The 22,606-nt window shown below is 41.2% G+C and overlaps 1 protein-coding gene across 5 annotated transcripts in view; it reads left to right on the top strand.

Annotated features, from left to right (window-relative positions):
- The window catches only part of CTC1 (CST telomere replication complex component 1), a 48,425-nt gene that overhangs the window by 5,406 nt on the left and 20,413 nt on the right, over positions 1-22,606 (top strand). For 4 of the 5 annotated variants that reach the window (XM_061638305.1, XM_061638287.1, XM_061638279.1 and 1 more), the window contains 10 exons: positions 2,360-2,504; positions 2,840-3,136; positions 3,282-3,410; positions 3,789-4,012; positions 5,310-5,484; positions 5,561-5,764; positions 6,026-6,149; positions 8,049-8,163; positions 9,774-10,227; positions 11,269-11,358. In XM_061638305.1, the coding sequence (XP_061494289.1) occupies positions 2,360-2,504; positions 2,840-3,136; positions 3,282-3,410; positions 3,789-4,012; positions 5,310-5,484; positions 5,561-5,764; positions 6,026-6,149; positions 8,049-8,163; positions 9,774-10,227; positions 11,269-11,358 (1,957 nt within the window). The remainder of the gene's footprint in view (positions 1-2,359; positions 2,505-2,839; positions 3,137-3,281; positions 3,411-3,788; positions 4,013-5,309; positions 5,485-5,560; positions 5,765-6,025; positions 6,150-8,048; positions 8,164-9,773; positions 10,228-11,268; positions 11,359-22,606) is intronic. The other variant, XM_061638315.1, reaches the window with a different exon arrangement.

The following is a 22,606-nucleotide window of genomic DNA, read 5'->3' as shown; positions in this document are numbered from 1 at the left end:
ACGATTAATCCCTCTTCCCAGAGAACTCTGGGAACTGCCGGTCTGTGAGGGGAACAAGGGTCTCCTAACAACTCTCAGCACCCTTCACAAACTACACTTCCCAGGATTCTTTGGGGAAAGCCATGACTGTTTAAAGTGGAATAATAGTGGAGTAAATGTACAGTGTGAATGCACACAAGTTGTCTGAGAAATTAATGCATAAGTACTGCATTCTACAACAGTCTGTTGGAGTGTTGTCTTTATTTAAATAGAGTAATTCAAGTCATTAGAGCTTATAAAATTATTTTCCTTTAGCCTCTTTGGCAGGCCATAACAAATATGTCACATCTGAGAATGATGGTCTAGCCAGATTTCTTGTTGTTGTTGCTATTTGTTATTTATGTAGGTTGTATAGTATAGTGGTAAATAGTCTTATCTGGGAAGGTCATGGCTTGAATCTTATCTTTGCCATGAACTCACTAAGCAGCTTTAGGAAAGCCACAGTCTCTCATCGCCCTCACCCACCTATCTGCAACACTGGGGAAAGAGTGCTGGCGGAGTTGTTGTAAAGATTATTGACGGCAGTAGGCCTCAACATTTGGCTTGATTTAATGGCCAAACCCGCTACTTATGTTTGCCACCAACTCAACCTTTCTCTGAGTGCTACAACACACGCAAAGAACTCAGAGATGGGAGCGGTGCTTGCCTCTGTGTTAGATTTTTTCAGAAGGTGCATGAAGCACCTCATAGCTGCCACTGCCTCCTGCCCTATGAAAGAAGCTACTAGCCACTTCCGTAAGGGTGGGAAGGGGTGGAGGAGAAAGGAGAGTGGTTTCTCTCCTGTCAGACTTCTGCAGAAAGCAGCAGCAGATGATCACTGCTGCTGCCTCCTGTAAAAGTTCAGTTGAAAGGGTGAGAAACTAAACTCTCACTTGAGAAAAGAAGGGGTAATTCTTCTTCAGTGATGGGGAGTATTAGGCGTAGCTTACTCCTACTTACATCAAAGGCAGGGTTATGCAAATAACTTTGTAGTTAGTCCCATTCAGTGAGACTCCCACAGTTCCAGTCCTAACTGTTTCAGGGCAGCAGGGCCTTCACAGAGCTCCAGCACGGAATGCGTTTTACCATCTCCATTTGGTAGCCCAACTACGCCCCTATCTGGACGGCGACGACCTCGCCTCAGTTGTCCATGCTCTTGTAACTTCGAGATTGGATTACTGTAATGCAGTCTACATTGGGCTGCCCTTGAAGACAGTTTGGAAGCTTCAGCTAGTGCAGAATGCGGCAGCTAGATTATTGACGAGGACCAGTCGATCTTCGCATATAACTCCTGTTCTGGCTCGCCTGCACTGGCTACCTATTTGCTTCCGGGCGAGATTCAAGGTGTTGGTTATGACCTATAAAGCCTTACATGGCGTGGGACCGCAATACCTGGTGGAACGCCTCTCCCACTATGAACCTACCCGTTCGCTTCGTTCGTCATCGAAGGCCCTCCTCCGGGTACCAACTCATTGTGAAGCCCGGAGGGTGGTTACTAGATCTAGGGCCTTTTCTGTGGTGGCCCCCGAGTTGTGGAATAGCCTCCCCGAAGAGGTACGCCTGGTGCCTACACTATTATCTTTCCGGCGCCAGGTAAAGACCTTTTTATGCTCCCAGGCATTTTAATCACTCTAATCTTTTTAGCTTTTTAATCTTGTATACTAAGTCTTTATTTTTATTTTCTGTTTAACTGTATTTGTTTTTATGTCATATATGTTTTTGTGATTTTATTATTGCCATATATGTATTTTACCCTATGCTGTTTACCGCCCTGAGAGCTATTCGCTAAGGACAGTATATAAATGCAACCAAATAAATAAAATAAATATTAAATAAATAGTTAGATCCAGGATTTGTCTGCCTGGCAGTTTATTGGACCCTTCTGTCGTATGTCTGCCCCATGAAGGTGAGCACCAAAAATGTCCATGGAGAGGGGCATAGCTCCTGGGCTTTAGTTTCAAGGCAACCTTTCAGATGGCAGTGGAGCCAATTCTCCTGCACGAAGAAGAGAGCCAGCTCTGGCCCTAAGAGGTAGTCTACTCCCAGGCTTCATTCTGGATTGTATTGTATGATGCATTTGTGGTATACCTACTTTGGTTCCCCTACTGAAAGGTGATGGGACAGATTTATGGAAGAGGAGTGGTTGTTCATGGTTATTAGCCATGATAGCTCAATGGAAGCTCCATATTCAGATGTGGTATACCACTGAATGTCCTCAGTAGCGAGGGAAGGCTTTTACCGTCACAACCTCTTTGTGGGCTTCCTGGGAGTGCCTGGTTGACTGCTATTGGAAACGAAATGCTAGACTAGATGGACCCACCTTGGTGATCTTTCCTTTTAGGCCTCAGTGGAAGAAGATGGGAAAGCTGAATGTAGCAGGTGAAGTGTGCAGGCTGAGCACAATTCTCCACATCCACCACAAGACCTTCTTTTTCCTCTTCCTGAAGTGCTTTAATTCAACAGTATGTGTCCCAGTATTAGTGCAGGTAAGATGTCTAGGACAACAGTTCGCCTGCGGCATCTGTTAGAGCTATATCTCTTATCCATATTTTAAAATATTTTTTTCTACATAAAAGTTCATATTAAAATATACACATTGTGTATAAGGTCAAATTCACCATATAAAGTTGTTAGGTAGTACAGTCATCTTAGGGGTGTTGCGCAGCCAGCATGGCCCATAAATGTCTGGTGCACGATGGAGATGCATCGTAGCTAGCTTTGAGGATATAGAATGCATTGGGCTGATGGACAAGGCTCTTAGTGGAAGAATATTTTTCCTGAGCATGCTGAATTCTGACACTCCTGTTTTTCTCCATCTTAGAAGTCTCACCAGTTGGTTTGGCATCATGCACTACAGCTGGGGCAGAGGTATGTTGTGACTGCTCTGAAAATGGCTTGCCTTAAAGAGTCTGGACTGAGGGTGTTCAACACCAGCTCTTCCTCGCGCCTTCTCCTTTATTGTATGAAACAAGTGAAGGAGCAGCTTCTGGACTGTACTTTAGAGGGAAATCCAGCTGTGTCTGCTTCCACCAAAGCCTGCGTGGAGCTTAAGAGCTTGTTGGAGCTGGAGGAGAAGATAATGGTTCCAGTTCGGAAGTCCACGGTTATCTCTTATAGGGTAAGCAAGAAGTGTCTCCTGTACAGAGAGAGCCTTGCCCTGAACTTGGTTCCTGCATCTTGAGCCTTCAAAGGTTTAGAGAAAAGTCCTTGGATTCTCCAAAGCAGGGCACGTTGTTGATCATGTTTCTCTATCCCTTTTCCAGGGCACTATTACCCAAATGCTAAATGCCCATGCTGGGCTCTATGAACTGGATAACAAGTTCACTCTGTGTCTTGCTTATCAGCAGTTGTTGAATTCTGGCTGTGGGCTCCGACCAGGAGCATTTGTAGAGGTGAGGTGATGGGCTGCTGAGAGTAAGTTTCTAGTCTCTGTGGTAAATGCCGTACAAAAGCAGAGCTGGTCTTTTAAGGAGGTGATGGGATCTGGCATAATAATTGTCCAGCCCCAGATGCAGCGCAGTCAAGGCAAGAACTGCATCTGACCTGCGTAAAGAAATGTTTGTTTGGGGGGTGGGGGGGTGTTCAGGTATAGAGGAGCATTTTCTGTCTTGTTGCCTGAACTGTTTTCATGGTGATCCTTAAAACCTCAAAGGATCAAAGTTTGGTCAGTGGGATACAGGGTGAAAGCATTTGATCTCTCTGCAGAAACTGTAGGATAGTTTTAAGAATTTGCTGTTTCCTTCAGGCTAACATGTGTGCTTGTGTTTCAGCTCCAAGACGTCCACCTTGTGCAGAAACCCCTGGCTACCTCCCCCCCTGTACTTGCAGCTTGTCTGCACAGCACTGTGGTCCTAAAGAGATTTTCCACAGGCAGCACGTTATATCATCCTGTAGCCTCCTTTGGGAACCTTTATGTTCAGTTGCTTTTGCGTTTTAATTTAAGCCTGCCATTCTATTTGTGGCTGGTCAGCTTGCTTGAGACATTTGAGCAGAGGTGAGTACTTTAACGGATGGTACATGACAATGTGAAGCAGTGCAGGTTTGACTTCGGTCAGATATCTATGCTTTGGGGCTATTTTCCAACTACAGGTGTAACTTTATGGGGGGAAAATGGTCTCTGCTGGGATCTCTGAATTTAGAAGCTCTGCAATGATGGAAGGCATCCATGGCCATTCTCAAGAGGTTTCAACTTTGTGCTGTGATGTGCTTCCTTACTCACTAATGTTTGCAGGGAGAGAGAAGGTGACAAAAGGAAGGGTTGTATTCAAGCGCTAAGGTCAATGTTCCGTCAATGGAAGGCTTTCTCCTCGCTCAGTGGAACGTTCTGTCCCCACATGCCCCTTAAAACTGTTCTAGGTTTTCCCCCAACTCTCCAGATCAGATTTGGGGATGGCACGGGTGGTGGTGGGTGAAGTCCTGTTGCGCAAGTGATAATTCTTTGGCGCGTACCACTATTCATTTGAATACTGCCCATAGCTCTCCTTGCCTCCAAATATTAGGAAATAAGGGAGCATGCCATAGCCCATAGTTTAAACCTTTTGAGGATATCTGTGGATGTTTTGCATCACTGCAGAACTTCTACTTTCAAAGGTCATAAGAAGGCAGTGTGTTTCCTATAGGGCTACTGTCTGGGTAAAACAACTTTAATTGATAGATGAATCTTTTAAATTGCATATGGGTAACAGCAATATTTCTGAAACAAGAAGCATTATTTGCTTTTAGATTAGGCAATACATCATAACAGGAGAAGGAATGCCTCATTTAAAATTGTACTTGTCATCTGCAGTTTACATCACTGTACTAACAATACAAGTCTCTTATATTAATAATATTGTTTACAAAACAGCTGCCTGATAAAGGGCACGATCTTAGTTGATCAGAGAGGTTGCTTTTTAATTAATTGGTCTAACTGATTGGCCAGTTAAATACTTCAGCCCTGATTTCTGCAGTCAGCTCCTTGTAAAGAAAAAATTATGTTAAATGCTTTCAAAATTCATAGCAGATTAAAATCCTGACCCAACTCTTGAATACCATCTATTGCGAATTTACATAGAAGATGTTAAAGGACAAAAGAGTAATCAAAGACCTTTATAGCAGAAGCTCCTTATAGCTGTAAAATGTCCAGTTGTGTAAGATTATTTCAGGTTAGAGTTTCCTTGAATATGTGCATGCGCACCCCACATCTTTATCACTTAATATTGCCCCACTGTCTCCATCTGCCTGCTGTTTGTATTTGTGTTTTCCGGAAGTTTTAACTTTGAAGGAGCTGATGCTTCCATAATTCTTTCTAGGTTCTGTGGTTTCATTCCACACCAGCAGTTTTTGCGTTGCTTTAGCCAGCAAGCCCTGGGGGCAGCAGAGAAGTTTTTTGTTCCTATTCTGAATACTCTGGTACCACTCAGCAAACAGGAAAGAAACATCCATCAAGAGATCCTGGCAGAAAAGCATCACTGCCCCTTAGAGCAGGTAACTCTCCTTCCTGTAACCCTGAGCTCCCATATCCTAGTGGTTGGATAACACTTCTCTCTCAATCCTTTCCTAGTATCAGATTCTGGAGCCACCATGTCAGATTCCACATTTTTCTCAGCTGTATACTCTGGCCGACAAGAGATGCTGGGAAAACTTCAATCCATTGCAGCAACTGAACTCTGTCTCTGAGATCTACAGCACGAGTGCCCAGGAGCTGAATTGCAGATTGGCCTGGTCCTACTGCAGTTTATCTGCCAACAGCTTTCAGCCTCGGGTGGTAAGTGCTGGACTCATCTTCCTAAAAGCTGCAAGAAAGAGTGACCATCTGACCACTGTTTACTGAGACGTTGCATGTGAAGTGCTTTGCACACTCCAGCTTTGTTACACAAATGCTTATTATTTTATTACTAAGATATCCCTAGAAAATGTGTGGGAGTAGCATCAATTAATCATTGCTTGTCCATGTCTTTTTATGCCGAGGGCTGGTCATTGTTTTCACCTTTTTCCTTCTCTCTTTTGTGTGTGTGTGTATGGGTAGGTGTTGCTTGGATTCCTGGAGTGGTCCAGTAATGGCTCCCTCCAGTTACAAGACAGAAGTAAAACACTCCCTTGCATGATATTCCACAGGGATGGCAGACCGTTTGCTGATACGTCTCTGATAGGTACGTCCCAAATCGGTTCCATTGTTAAATGTTGCTTTGAGATCTAACTCTGTGGTATAGAGGAGAAATGAAGGAGGGACTATGCAGTACTAGCGACAAAGATACTAGGAGTTCTGCAGGACATAAAGGTTTTATGTTCTCCCTACTAAATGTCAGGTTCAGGATAGTCTCCGTTTCTGGCCACTAATGGCAGACTTCTGAAAGATGGAGCTGGCCTTGGGCTCGATCAGGAAGAAGCACTTCATTCCCAAAAGAGAAGGAAGCAGACTTTGGTCAAATCTGTTGTCCAGCTGCAAGTTGACTTCTTGTCAGCAGTCCAAAAGAAAAGAAAAAGAAAGAGAAAATAAACATAAAAACTGCAAATAGAAATACTGGAGGTCTGATGGAGCTTGCTTAATTAATTAATGCCATTATCTTAAACAAGTGAACAAGAGCTTGTGTATCCTACGTGAGCAGATAAGAGGCACCTCAGACACTAATTTGCCAGCCATGTGCCCTTATGCTGTGGGGAACTTTTCTGTGAGCTTGCCCTGGTGTTCGAGGGGGTTAGGCTGGTCAGAGAAGGATGGGGGGGCTTTCCCCATGATTGGTCATCTAGGCATATTCTCTGCTGCTGAGACTTCCCCTGCGCTTGGGAATTGCGCAACTTGATTGGCTGTAGAGACAGAGGCACTCTGGGAGGGGCCCATGTGCAAAAAAAGCAATAGGGCTGCCTCCCAAGGCATCATGTTGCAAAAACATGCCTCGCTGCAAGAACAGGACAAGTCTTGTTTGCCAGAAGGATATCGTGAAGGGTGTGTTGTCCTCAATTGCTGAAAATGTTCACTGGTAGCACAAACGATATATCCATATATAACCCTCCGCTACTGTGTTTTTGGGGGGCAGCAGGGAGGTGCCTTTCCAAACTTGCACTCCAACCCCCCCCCCACACAAGTTTTCCACAACTGGAGTCCATAAACCTATTTGTCACTTTGACTTTGAAAACAGATTTTATTTTATTTTTATTTATAAGTTGATTTATAACCCGCCCTTCCTCCCAGCAGGAGCCCAGGGCGGCAAACAAAAGCGCTAAAAACACATCAAAACATTATAAAAACAGACCCTAAAATACACCAAAACAAAACAACTTTAAAAACCTTTTTTTAGAAAAGCTTTAAAAACATCTTTTAAAAAAGGTTAAAAAAACATTGGTTTAAAAAAAAAAAAACATATTAAAAAGCATAAAGATTGCTAACTTTGTCTCCAGCGGCCACAGGTGGAAAGTCCTTGAAGTGTGGGCTACTGGGCATTAAACAAGTTTGAAGGAGGATTCATAGTTAAGCCACATTTGTCAGTCTCTGCTCAGGAAATGTGCAGTATACTGGACAGGGATGGGGAGGAGGGAAAGAGACTGAAGACAGGGTTATAGAGAGTACAATTACTCATTTTAGACTTGGCTAAAGTGAGTCTTGAGGATCTAGGGCCTTTTCTGTGGTGGCCCCCGAGTTGTGGAATAGCCTCCCCGAAGAGGTACGCCTGGCGTCTACATTATTATCTTTCCGGCGCCAGGTAAAGACCTTCTAATGCTCCCAGGCATTTTAATCATTTTAATCTTTTTATCTTTTTAATCTTGTAATACTAATCCTTTTGTCATCTTATATTTTGTTTAATTGTATTTTGTTTTCATTGCATCTTATATGTTTTGTGATTTTATTATTATGATGTATGTATTTTATCCTGTTCTGTTTACCGCCCTGAGAGCTACTTGCTATGGGCGGTATATAAATGCAACAAAATAAATAATAAAAATAAATAAATAAACCTTTTGCAATACCCACTACTTCACATCGATGACTTTTTATCCAGTTTTGCTCAAATTACTTGCTTAATTACTGATGGCACATCATTTTTTGATTGTAGGGTGCCTCCTGCAAGTAGAAATATTTCAGCTTGTAATGGAGCAATTCTTTCAAAGTGGGTTCCCTTCCGGGCAGCAGCTGCCGTCACACGAGTATGTCAAGGAGAGGAAATCAAGGTAAGCATCCCTCTTTGTCTGTATAACAAAGGTATACAGCCTTGTTTAACCCAACCCTTAGGTAGGACTGTGTCTGTTAAAAAGACCTATAGGCACAGTTGTCCCCAAGGACTGTGCCAATCAAACTGATCTGGAACTCATTGAGTATTTGCAGTAAATTATAATTATTGAGAGCTAAGGATTTCCTTGACTGTCAGTAAGTGAAATAAATAATAAGTCTTTCAAATCAGACTTTCTTTCTGGTATTAGGGTTTCTCATATTAGCACAAATTTTAAGATGCCCACTTTATGAAGTGGGGAACTAATATAAATCATAGGGCAAATCCAGAAGACTGTAACTGAGAGATCTCAGTGAAACCTGGTGTGTTTCATTCTGCATCTTGAACTAAGAACGCCAGCTTGACACATACACCTGCTTTTTATGAGGGGAAGAGACTGCTTCCTTAAGAAAACCAATTTCAACTTTAAGGCCAGATAGACTGGCATCTAGAATGGTGAGTGTGTTGGAATCTCATTCATCCTCCCCTCAGTCACATGCTGAAATAAGTTTGCTTTAACAAAAAATTAAACAACACTGTACATTTATTTACAGGTAGGACCTGCAACGAAATGTTGCAGTGTGGAATGCTGCTGTACAGAAGCACCCCCCTCAATTCCATTGGGAGTCTCCCCTCCTCCATTTTCTCTCAAGTTTTTGTTGTTGTACTTCTGCAAACTTTGTACTCCCCTCTCCTCAAGCCGGCAGATACCTCTTTTCTGGTGCATGGATGGTATCATTTTGGCTAAATAACAATACACACTTGGCATTCACTGTTACTATATGGGCATTTGAAGCAGCTTCGGAGTATAAGAAACGCAGTATAAAAATATATACTGGAAATACGCATTAAACTAACATACATAAACTAGAAATTAACAACAGAATAAAAACTGGCAACAGTATAGTAGTCAACATGAAAGGTCTCCCAAATAGGAACCCTACACAAAAAAAGTCGAGACTCTGCAGTCATATGTTCTACTGATGTATTGTTATATTCATGTTTTTTTTTGTAAGCCGGCTTGAGGGCCTTTTGGCCATGAGGTGGGGTATAAATTTAATAAATAAATAAATAATTCTTCAGCTACATTAACAGCTGGTATAGCACAGTGGGGAGGAGAGCCTGTCTGGGAGTCCAGAGTCTGTGAGTTCAAATCCCCGCTCGTGTCTCCTGGGTGTCAAGGGCCAGCTAAAGATCACCCCCACAGTGAGTGGCTCAGGGGTCACGTGCCCTGCCACCTGTGCAGCCGTGGGCAAGAGGCATAGTCCCAAGGAGCCCAGTTGCCCCCCAGCTGGCAGTTGCGGACAAGGAAGGGGCTGGCTTGTGCAGCTGTGGCAAGCTGAGCAGGCCCTAGCCAGCTGGGGAGGACTAGCCTCAGAGGGAGGCAATGGGGAACCCCCTCTGAATACCGCTTACCATGAAAACCCTATTCATAGGGTAGCCATAAGTCGGGATCGACTTGAAGGCAGTCCATTTCCATTTTTTCAGCTACATTTCTTTCTGTCTGCACATCTCTGGCTGGACTGGAGTGGCACTCATTCCACCTTTCTGTTCCCTTTTTACTCTTCCAAGGCCTTGTGTGCAGTTCTGTTTTGAGGACGCGACAGTTCTTCATATTCCTGAAAAGAGACCCTCCAGGGGTCCCACAGTCAATGAAAGGATCTTTTCTGGAGAAAAGGATGACGGCTCCGCAACGGCTGAGCTGAGATCCCCAGAAGAGAAAGTATCAAATGTGGTCCAGGCAGAAGCAAGCGCCAGCACAGCAGAAGGTTCCAAGGGCAGTGCTGGTGAAGCTGGCTGGGTGTCCCGTCTGTTTCTCGTAACCCAAAAAGAGGGGCTTGTCTGGCGCAACTATCTGTTGACATCAGAAGACAAGGGCAAAGACGGTCAGACAAAGCAAATCTGCTTTCAGGCCACAGTGGTATGGATGGGCAAGCCTGAACCGTGCACGAGTCTTGGAGCAAGTGGGCGCCAGCAGGAGCTTAAGTCTTCTGCTCTGCAAGAGACCAGTGAAGCCCAGCAGAAAGTAAGAGATGGGAGGTGGCAAGTAAAGGGCAGAATCCTCTCAAGGGTTGATTTAGCAGCGTCCCAGCTGGGAGGGAGGGGATGGTTGGATTGGGCTAGATCTAGAGACAATTGGCTGTTTCCTGCCTTCTTCCTCCATCAATTTATCTTCCTCTTCCGGTGTTCTGCAGCTGATTTTCATTCTCTCTCTTTCTGCCTTGCCCTCACGAATGATTAACATTGCCCAAAAGCCCCTCCGTTTATCCCGAATGTGCTTTGCTTTTCACTCTTACTGTAAGAATTGACGTTCTTCTTTTTTCCAGATAATTTGTATTGATTTTTATACACCTTATACATAACATCTGTCCCCTCCCCACCCACCATACATCACTGCAAATACCTGTTTGTCCATAACCTTATGTTTTGCACGCCGTAATTCATTACCGTTCTCACTCATCTCATAGTACATACAGACAGTAATTATGATCTCCACAAGTCTCACGAAGGGGGTAGGTACTGTTCTTGGACTATCAGCTCTTGATGCGAACAGAGTAAATGGCTGCTAACGTTTTGTGTGTCTTTTATAATCCTTTGCTCATCTTCAGTTTCTGTGTTAATTTTTCTAGCAGTGCTATCTCCCATATTTTTCCATACCATCTATTGATGCCCTCACCAAATCTTTCCAACATCTGGCTGTAACTTGACGGACAGCTACTAACATAAAACGAACAAATTATTTACTTTGCAGCCTAGTGTTTTTGTTTATGAATAATTGTAACAGTGCTAATTCTGGCGTTACTTGTTCAGCGATCTTACCCGTTTCATTTTGCACCTCTACCCAGATTTTTTTTTACTTTCTTGCAATCCCACCACATATGCTTGTAGGATTGTATCCCTCCCCCTTTTCGCCAACACTCTGGGGATCCAATTTTAGTTATATGCCACATCCTGAGGGGGTCCAGTACCATGTCTGTATTAGTTTTAGTGCTGTTTCTCTATGTGAGTTGGGAATTGAAGGCTTTCTTCTTTTAATGGTCTCTTTTTAAATTTTCTCTTGCTTCAGCTACTGCTCCTGTTCCTGAGGAAATCGCTCCGGTGGTTCCCCTTCCTGCACACTGATCACCTGTACAAGCTTATCATACCCCAGTGCAAGGTAAGGCTGGCCCGGCCCAGTCCTAGAGAGACTACAAGAGATCTGACAGTCATGGCTGGATTTCTTTGATTCTCTGTTATCAAAATGCTTGTTATTAGCTGGAGACATCTCCTCCAATCCTGGTCCACATATTGCTCATTTTTGCTGTGTCAATCAGATAGCTCCTTCTTGTTGATCTGCTAAACTGTCGATTTGTAGTTAGTAAACTTGCTCTTATTCATGACCCTTTTCTTTTTGATTCTCTCGCTACCTGCATATTAACAGAAACATCTTTGCTTGATTCTGCTGTGGCTTCTGCTTTTTTCCAGCAGCTCTCTTACCCACTCTGATCGGTTTTATCTTTGCCCCATGTTACTTTTATAAATGTTAGTGTTTTTCTGTTTAATGGTATGTATTTTTAATTTGCTTTTATTCATATTGTTCCTTCCCTGGAAACTTGGTTATAGGTGGCATGTAAATGTCTTAAATACATTATTTTTATTTATATTATGGATTTCTCTCATGGATGACAGAGGTCTCCAAGTGAGTAATGCAGCTCCCCCTACAGCTTAGAGACAGGAAATGCTTCAGCAAAAAATTCTTGCTCCTCCCCTCTTCCTGAGGCTCAGTTTTGTTTCCTGTCTCAGCTCAAAGCATGTCCTATGGGGCTTTCTCCTCACTAAGGGACAGTAGTTTCTCCTTACTTTCTGTTTTCTGTCTTTTTATTCGTTTATTGCGTTTTTTATCTCCCCTCTGTTCTTACCTCTCGAAGTTGCTTTTATATATATATATATATATATATATATATATATATATATATATATATATTCTGTCAGACTCTCTAGCTTCATCCTCTGTCTGTTTTCTACCTTTGTCAGCTTTATTTATTTATTTATTTATTTATTTATTTATTTATTTATTTATTTTAAAAGTTTATATCCCGCTTCAGTTCCAAAGAATTCTAAGCGGCAAAAACAATAGCATAATATAGACAAATTATACAATATACAATATATAAAAGCAATTATCTCTCACATTATACATCAAAAGCTAACCGAAATAAAAAGGTCTTGACTTGACGGCGAAAACTAATCAAAGACGGGGAAAAACGAATTTCCTGCGGAAGAGAGTTCCAAAGAGTTGGAGCTACCACCGAAAAAGATTTATTCCTAATGCCAGTCCGATGAATTTGAGAAAAAGAAGGAATATTAAGGCCAGGGTCTGATGAAGATCTTAGGGGACGAGTAGAAGGCTTTCTTGCCTTCTCTCAGCTGTCTTTCTCCCTGTGAGACATGGATAAAGCAAAGGGTGATACAACAAAAAAGAAGCATTTTAAAAAGCCTGGGTAGCATTTGGCGGCAGACACAGTCCTTTCCCGCCCGCTCCAGCTTCCTGCCACTTTTCTGCTTATTGGCGGAGATGACGCAGTTGAAGGGACATCTACAGGGTCTTGTTTTCGCAGCCCGCCTAAGTCTGCAAATACTTCCCAAAGTCTCGAGGTCGGTGAGCCCACAGAGGGGCCCAGTTTTTCGGCGGGGCCGTAGGAAGAGGCGACGCTAAGTCACGGGAGGGCGTCAGTGCCCGCCATTTTGGAGCACGAGATAACAGCAGCGGCAGCCATTTTGGAGCGCAGTGGACTGCTAGCACCCACCATTTTGGAGTGTAGGAAAGCAGTATCACCTGCAATATCAGCACATAGGGGAGTGGCAGCTCCTGCCATTATGAACTGCAGCAAAGCGGGGCCCATTGCATACGCTGAAGTAAGCGCTTATACCCTGTCAGCAACATGGCAACAGTGCTCTCCAGACCTCCTGTGTCTTCTCCCAAGCATGACTAGGGAACTAGAACTTTTGTCCTCAGATGCTTAGGGCCTGATCAGGACAGCGCAGGGTCGATTCATTCAAGCCGTCGCGCAGCATTTGGTCAACTCTCTAGTTCAGTTGCAGCGCAGTGCCCCCCCCACGTCATTCATAGAATAACTTCTACAGCAGCAACCATCACAGATCCTGCTGAATGACCTTTTCTCCCCTGCAGTGCTTCAGCAGCTTAGGGATGCCATGATAGGCGATTTGGCCGCTGAATTGGCAAAGGGAGGGGCACCAAATATGTCTCTTCCTCCTCTACAGGGGCAGATGGAAATACATCCCCCTTGTTCAAAAAGGCACTTAGGGGTGCAACAGCATGAAAGACTGTCATCTCCCAGTCCCCTTTCAATTGCTCAGGGGCATGGCAGGCAGCATGGGCTCGCAGCCAACGAGACGCAGCCTGATGATGAATGGGAAGACGTGTTGGAAGATGGGAAATGGAGTGACGGTTCAGGTCTAGAGGAATTGGGGTCAGCAAGGTTGTTTTTAGAAGTGCATTTCCCTCCTCTGGCAAAGTAGCGGCTGCTCAGGAATTAAATATAGCGCAGCAGCAGCAAGAGCCAGTATCCAAAAGTGCATTGGTTCTCCCTGTCCCCAAAGCCTCAAGTAGGTGCCTTCCATTTCCAGCCCCATTTAAGGCAACAAAGAAATTAGAGTGGGATTCAACACTTCAGTGCAAAAAGGGCACTAACTATGTAAATAAGTTTTATGTCCTAGATGCTGATGTCATGGAGCACCTTAGGATCTCGGTAGTGGATGGGCCAATTTCTGCTCTACCTTCCCATGCTCTTCTGCCACGGCACGGAGATGCGCAACTGAAGGATCCAAAGGAATGCAAGTCAGACGTAGCCCTTAAACATGTTCATGAGGCTAATGCCCTTTCGATACGGGCTTCTGTTTAGGCGTCAGGGTTTGCCAGGGCAGCACTCCTGTGGGTGGAGGATCTGCTTGACGATGTTAATCAAGTTAGAAAATTTCTGCTGAAAGTTTCCAGATCACTGATATTTATAGCTGACGTGACTATGGACTCCACCCAGTTCTCCTGCAGGGCCATGGTAGCAGCAGTCATTGCTCGGAGGCACCTGTGGCTTAACCACTGGGATGTGGATGTGTCATCACGGGCTAATCTAGCTTCGGTCCCCTTTTTAGGCTCAAAGTTGTTAGGAGACATGGCACTGAAGGACGTCCTAGTAGAGACTAAGGACAAAAAGAAGATGATGACGTCACAGAAAAGGGATAATGATGTACGTACAGGTGCCCCTTCACCTCCTTTCAATCCTTTCATGGCTCCAGATTCGCAGGCCGAGGTCGTAACTTTAGAAGTGGCTGCTCCTCTTGGAACAGATAGAGATTCCAACCCAACAAGCTCCTTTCTCCAGGTCTTCTTCCAATCAGACATGGCAGGGGCGTCAGAACCAACAGCATTTCTGACTCAGTAGTGCTACCGCTGGTGGGGGGAAGACTAAGCCAACTCTCCCATCAGTGGCAAGACACTGCCCAGGAGAAGTGGGTTTTAAAGATAGTCAAAGAGGGCTACAAGATAGAGCTGATGGAGAATCTGCCCATCAGATTTCTTCCTTCATCTGTTTCCTTTTTTTTTTTTATAATAATTTTTTTATTATTCAAATTTTTATAAAAACAAATACAAATACAACAAAAACAATACAACAGAAAAAAATAAAATAAAAAGAAAAACTTGACTTCCGATTTGTTACAGATCAGCTATAAGTATATAATATGTATCAAACCTGTCTCCTAAAACATACGAAATTCTCTTTTTTCCAAAGTCTATCTTAATTAATCGTCAAATCCCATTATCATCATTTCATTTTTTTCTTTCAACAAAAAGTCCAGAAGAGGCTTCCATTCCTTAAGAAATGTATCTGTCGTTTTTTCTCTAATAAGACATGTCAATTTGTCCATCTCAACTAAGTCCATTAATTTCAATAGCCATTCTTCCATTGTTGGTATCGATTCCATTTTCCACTTTTGTGCATATAGTAATCTTGCTGCCGTGATCATATATAATATTATTCTTCCATATTTCTTTTCCTTTTGTTTATCCATAAAACCCAATAAAAAAAATTCTGGTTTTGACTGAATATTTATCTTTAAGATTTTTTGCATCATCCTACCTATCTGTGCCCAAAATAATTTTGCCTGTTTACACAACCACCACATATGATAAAAAGATCCTTCTTCTTGTTTACATTTCCAACATACATTAGAAACATTACTATACATTTTTGACAACTTTTCTGGAGTCATATACCAACGATACATCATTTTATAAAAATTTTCTTTAAGATTATAGCATAATGTAAATTTCAAACCTTTTTTCCACATATTTTCCCATTGATCCATTTGTATATTATAACCAAATTTTTTTGCCCACTTAACCATACACTCTTTTACTTGTTCTTCTTCCATGTCCATTTTTAATAAAAATGTATACATTTTTGCAATTATGCATTCATCATTTGTACACAAACCTATTTCAAAATCAGATTTATTTATTTCAAACCCATACATTTTCTTGTCCATTTTAAATCTTTCTAACAATTGTAAATAGGCAAACCATTGTGAACTATATCCTTCCTTTATTAGTTGTTCTCTCTCTTTCATTATATATTCACCATGCACATTTTCTAATAGTTCTTGGTAAGTTAACCATTTCTCTTTTCCAGCCATTTCTCTTCTATAAAATGCTTCTTGACTTGAAACACATAGTGGTATTTTTGAAAAAAACCTTGTTTTGTATTTATTGCATATATTCAACAAAGGATGTCTTATAAAATGATTATTAAAATCCACATTAACTTTTACTTTATCATACCATAGATATCCATGCCATCCCCACTTCAGGTTGTGACCCTCCAAATCCAATAATCTTTTATTCCTCAATAGAATCCATTCCTTTATCCAGACTAAGCAACAAGCAGCAAAATAAAGTCTCAAATTTGGTAATCCCAGCCCTCCTCTTTCTTTGGCGTCTTGTAATAATTTAAATTTAACTCTTGGTTTTTTCCCCTGCCAAACAAATTTAGAAATATCTTTTTGCCATTGTTAGAAAGGTAGATCAGAGGATATGACAGGTATTGTTTGAAATAGAAACATCATTCTCGGCAATACATTCATTTTTATTACAGATATTCTACCCATTAATGACAACTGTAATTTATCCCATTTTAACAAATCTTTCTTAATCTCTGTCCATAGTTTTTCATAATTATTATGAAACAACTTTGAATTTTTATTTGTCATAATGATACCTAAATATTTCACCTTTTCTTCTATTTTAAAATCTATCTTCTCCATTAACTCTTTTTGATCTCTTAAAGATAAATTTTTCACCAGCATCTTCGTTTTTTGATTATTGATCTTAAATCCTGCTAATGGTCCAAATTCTTCTAATTTATCCATCAATACTTTGATTCTTTCCAAGGGATTTTCTAATACAATTATCAAGTCATCAGCAAATGCTCTCAATTTATATTCCTCTTTTTTTATCTTTATTCCCGAAATCCTTTTGTCTTGCCTTATGTCTCTAAGCAGCACTTCTAAAACCAGAATAAATAGAAGGGGAGACAATGGACATCCCTGTCTTGTACCCTTTTGTATTTCACATGAGTCCGTTAAATCCCCATTGACAATTATCTGTGCCTTCTGTGATGTATAAATCGATCTGATCCATTTTATAAAATTATCTCCAAAGTCCATTTTCTCTAGAACCTTAAACATAAATTTCCAATTCAAATTATCAAATGCTTTCTCAGCATCCAAGAAAATCAAAGCAGCTTGTATGTCATTTCGTTGTTCTAGATATTCCAACACATTCAAAACATTCCTGACGTTATCACGTAATTGTCTTTTAGGTAAAAACCCCGCTTGATCTTCCTGAATAAATTGTTGCAATATTATTTTCATTCTTTCAGCCAAAATCATTGTAAAAATTTTATAGTCATTATTCAGTAAAGATATTGGCCGATAATTTTTTGTTTTAGTTAAATCCTGCTCCTCTTTAGGTATTAATGTTATATTGGCATTTTTCCAACTATCCGGTATCTTCCCCTCTTGTCAAATAGAATTCATTGTATACTGTAAAGGTAGTAAAAGTTCCTCCTCCAAGCATTTGTAATACATTGCTGATAGTCCATCCGGTCCTGGCGCCTTTCCTAATTTAATTTTACTTATAGCCTCAGATATTTCTCTTGACGTAATAGGACCATTAATAGCTTGTCTCTGAAGATCTGTAATTTTGGGCAAATTCTGTTTGGATATATACTCTTCTATTTTTTCTGAGGGAATTTCCTGACACTTGTACAAAGTTGAATAATATTGATGGAAAACCCTTTGGATTTTTAAATTGTCTGTCAACATCTCATCTCCTTCTTGTATCTTTAAAATAAGATTTTTTTGTCGTTCTTTTCTTAATTTATATGCTAGCAATTTCCCCGGTTTATTTGCAAATTCAATAGTCCTTTGTTTAGCAAAATTTAATTTCCTTTCAATTTCTCTAACTGTCAACATTGACACTTGTTTCTGTAACATTTTAATTTGATTTACAGTAGAAGCTTTAGTTGGATTCTTTTTCAATTCTTCCTCTTTTTGTTTTATTTCTTCCAAGATCAATTGCATTTTCTGTTGTTTCTTCTTTTTTAATTCAGAATTACATTTAATAAAATATCCCCTCATAAATGCTTTACTTGTATCCCAAACAATATTTTCATCTGTTCCTTTATGTAAATTGTGTTCAAAAAACTCTTTTAATTTCTTCTTACATTCCTGCACTATTTTATCATTCTGTAATAAAGATTCATTTAGTCTCCATCTAAATCCAAGATTTTTATTTTTTTTTAAAGTCAATATCACTGGATTATGATCCGAAAAGGTTTTTGGTAACACATCCATCTTGGAAGTATCTTTCACTAAATTTTTAGACATCCAAATCATATCAATCCTCGAAAATGTTTTGTCTTTCTGAAAAGTAAGTAAATTCCTTTGCATTGTCATTTATATATCTCCAAGCATCCACCAATTCTAAATTTTCCATCAATTCGAAACAGATCTTCGGCAATTTGCCCTGTGTCTCTTTAATATTTTTCTCAGAAAGTCTATCCATTTTTGGTGAAATTACCCCATTCCAATCACCCATGAGACACCAATGATCATATGCAAACTCTGATAGTTTTTCCATAAGTCCAGTATAAAACCTTGTTTTATCTTCATTAGGAGCATAAATGCCCACTATCAAAATTTTTGTACCCTGAATGGTGATTTCAACTCCCACAAATCTGCCACTATCATCCAATAATATCAATTTAGGAGACAATTGTGAATTAATATAAAGAACCACACCATTTTTTTTTTGAATCCTGCCGAAATAAATTCTTCACCCAAATTTTTACAAATTAAATATTTAGAATCTTTCTCCTTAATATGAGTTTCTTGTAAACAAATTATATCCAATTTTAATTTTTTCAAATAATGAAATACTTTCTTTCTCTTCTGCGACGAATTAGCTCCATTTATATTCCAAGTTAGATATTTGTAATCCATTTTTAAGCATGTATTTTAGAAGTCTGTGCCTGTTGCTCCCTTTGATCCATCATCATCCTTTTCTTCCTCTACCTGTTTTGTTGACTTTGTTTCCCAGGAATTATATCCATATCTTTGAGTTTATCTTCTTCCATGTCTTTTGAAGCTTTTCTCAAGAAATCCCTTGCTTTTTGAACAGTATTTAATCAATACTTCTGTTGTCTAAATGTAAAAATCACTCCCTCTGGAACATCCCATCTAAATTGAATTTTACATTGTTTAAGTTTTTCTGTGAAGAAAGCGTAATCTTTTCTCTTACGTAGAAGCCTAACAGGAATTTCCTTCATCACCTGTATTTCTTTACCGTCAATTTTGAAGACATTGTTAAAATGATGTTGCAAAACCATATCTCTGGTCCTCTTTTTTAAAAAATAAACAAGCACATCTCTTGGGATTTTTTTTATTGTTGCATATCTGGAATTAATTCTATAAACTTTGTCTATTTCAAATTCCATCCGATCTTCGTTCCTGTCGAAGGATTTTGCCAAAACATTAACAATTTTCTCTCTGATATCTTCACCTGTTTCCTCAGGAATTGCACGGAATCTCAAGCAATGTTCTTTATCTCTAAGTTCCATAACAGCAATATAGTCCAAATTTTTTTCCAATTCCATATTTGTAATATCTATTCTATTCTCTAAGGTTTGCACCTTATCTTTAACATTTTGTACATCCTGTGTTAATTGCCCAATGTTATTTTTAATCTCACCCACTTCTGTTTTAATATGATCTTGTAAATCTTTAAAATCCTTTTTCATATTGCAAAATTCATCTTTAAGTTGTTGTCTGTCCTGTTTCATCTCTTGTTTCAACTCTTGTTTAAAATCCCTAAATCCCTCCATAATTTTCTGGAACATGTCCATCCCTTCCTGTGTATCAATTGAAACTCTTCGCTCCAAAACTTTGGCTGTTTTCCTAGTTGTCATTATTGAAAAAAAAAAAAACCCTTTTATATTATTAGCCAATGTAGAGGCAAACAGTTTCTTTTCTCCCAGCAACAAAAAAGTTAATATTCCAGGCCTGTTTAACCAACACAGTTCTTATCTCCAGCACATTCAGGAATGTAAAACAAATCCAGTTCTCAGCATCCAGCAGTTAGTAAGATACACGAACAGCAGATTCGTTCAAAAAAAAAATTTTTAATCCAAAATAAAAAAAAATATTCTCAGATATATTTCCTTCAAATGATCAAATCATCTTATCTAATAAATTGCCTCTTATCCGTTTAATCTTTGTAATTCCAGCTTTAAGCCAGCTTTTTGTCATAAAAAATAAAGCAGGTTCTTTGAATTGCTCCCTTCTTCCTTAGCTTTGTATAATACGAAAAAAGTGTGACTCACCCAAGTTTCTGAGTTGCCGATTCGTAAGCAAGTCTCTTCTACGATAGTAATTTAAGTTAGTTGATAAGAGTTAGACAGAAGGAGGCTAGCTCGTTAAAAACGTTTTTAAAAGAGAAAGAAAAAAACGTCTTGCTTACTTTCAGCACAGCCTGTTGGAAATCCAGACTCAGTCTTCCGCTGCTAGAAAAGCCTTCTTATCTCAGGGGGATTCCTGATCAAATCTAGCAATCTACAGCTCGACGGAGTTCCGTGGAAAATCTCTTCGGTTCCCCTTTTATCTTGGAGAACATTTACGCCAGTCAAAAATTCCTCTTGACTGGCTTTTAACTGAAATAAGCTTCCTCTGAGGTAGAGCTCACTCAGAGACAATCACCAGCCAGCACTCCTTCCGGGAAGTCTAGATTTATAATAATAATAATAAATAATAATAAATTTAATTTTTGTGTCGCCTATCTGGCCGAAGCCACTCTAGGTGACGTACAAACTAAAATTCAGTAAATTACAATACAGATAAAATACAATAAAATCAGTACAATCATTAATCACAGCAGCATGAAATCAGTTAGGGCGATCAATAGATAATAAAATATCCCAAAAAAGTTAGCCCTCCCCAAAATTCCTGAAGGCCTGTCCAAAAAGCCAAGTTTTTAATGCCCGGCGAAATATATCCAGGGAAGGGGCATGGCGAAGATCGAATGGGAGGGAGTTCCAGAGAGTGGGGGCCGCCACTGAAAATGCCCTCTCTCTAGTCCCTACCAACCTAGCTGTTTTCGTTGGTGGGACTGAGAGAAGGCCCTGTGTGGCTGATCTGGTTGGGTGGCTTAATTTGTGGTACTGGAGGCGCTCCTTCAGATAAACTGGGCCGAGACCGTATAGGGATTTAAAGGTTAATACCAACACCTTGAATTGGGCCCGGAAAACAACTGGCAGCCAATGTAGGTGAAATAATACTGGCGTGATGTGATCACGGCGGCGGCTGTTTGTAAGCAACCGAGCCGCCGCATTCTGCACCAGTTGTAGTTTCCGGACCGTTTTCAAGGGTAACCCCACGTAGAGCGCATTGCAGTAGTCTAATCGAGAGGTGACCAGGGCGTGTACCACCAGTGGGAGCTGATGAATAGGGAGGTAGGGTTGCAGCCTCCGTATGAGATGTAATTGGTACCAAGCTGCCCGGCTCACTGCCGAAATCTGAGCCTCCGTGGACAGCTTGGAATCAAGAACCACCCCGAGGCTGCGGACCTGATCTTTCAGGGTAAACTCACCCCATTAAACTGTAGGTCAACAGCACCCAACCTCCCCCTGTCACCCACAAGTAGCACCTCGGTCTTATCAGGATTGAGCTTCAGTCTGTTCCTTCCCATCCATCCACTCACGGATTCCAGGCACTTGGACAAGGTCTCCACAGCCATCTCTGGTGAAGATTTAAAGGAGAGATAGAGCTGCGTGTCATCTGCATATTGATGACATCGCAGCCCAAAACTCCTGATGATAGCGCCTAGCGGCTTTACATAGATGTTAAATAGCATGGGAGAGAGGATAGAACCCTGTGGCACTCCACATGTGAGGGGCCAAGGGTCTGAAACCTCATCTCCCAATGCTACCTGTTGATGCCTGTCAGAGAGAAAGGAACGGAACCACTGCAAAACAGTGCCTCCTATTCCCAATCCTTCCAGGCGATCCAACAAGATACCGTGGTCATCTGTTTCCAAGTCTTCAGTGAAGCAGCAGGCTGTCTCAAATGAGATTTGTCATTTCTTAGACATCTCTGCAGTAGAGGAGGTCCCTTCAGGCGAGTTTTTCTCAGGGCTTTACTCAGTCTTCTTCTTGGTTGGGAAGAAGGATGAATCCTGGCGTGGGGTACTCAACCCCAGATTCCTAAACCAATTTGTCACTCCACGGAAATTCAGGATGGAAACTCTAACATTCATAAGGGAAGCACTCCAACCCTGAGACTTTCTTGTATCAGTAAGACTTGAAGGAAGCCTATCTACACATCCCCATATTTCCAGTACGCTGTCATTGCCCCTTCGGAGGACTCAGCAGAGGAGGAGGACTTGGGGGCAACAGCAGCAGACCCAGGAGAAGGAACAAGCGGAATCCCTGAGGATGCAGCTCCAGCTCTCCCTCAGCTGGAGAGTGTCCAGGACATGGCTGAAGCCCCTCAGTCAGATTTAAGGAATGAACAGGAAGCTCCCCTCCCCCCTGCAGAGCAAAGACGCCAGCATTGCAGCAACGCAGTTGGTCTGGCCGTTTAAGGCAAGCAAGCTCTTAGAAACTGGGAGGCTGATTACCTGCACCTGTCTGAGGGAGTGGGATTTAAAAGGCAGTTTGTGACTGCAGCAGGCTGCTGACTACAACGTTGGTCGTGACCTCCATACGAGACCTAGCTTCCAGAACCGAGACCCTCGGACTGAACTCTTGGCTCACTGGACCCAGATTTCCCCTTGACTGCGCTTCTGGACACTG

Source organism: Rhineura floridana, chromosome 1 (genome assembly GCF_030035675.1).
Source record: "Rhineura floridana isolate rRhiFlo1 chromosome 1, rRhiFlo1.hap2, whole genome shotgun sequence".
Classification (NCBI taxonomy): domain Eukaryota; kingdom Metazoa; phylum Chordata; class Lepidosauria; order Squamata; family Rhineuridae; genus Rhineura; species Rhineura floridana.
The sequence above is the reverse complement of the archived record's forward strand: the minus strand, read 5'-3'. Positions and strand labels throughout refer to the sequence as shown.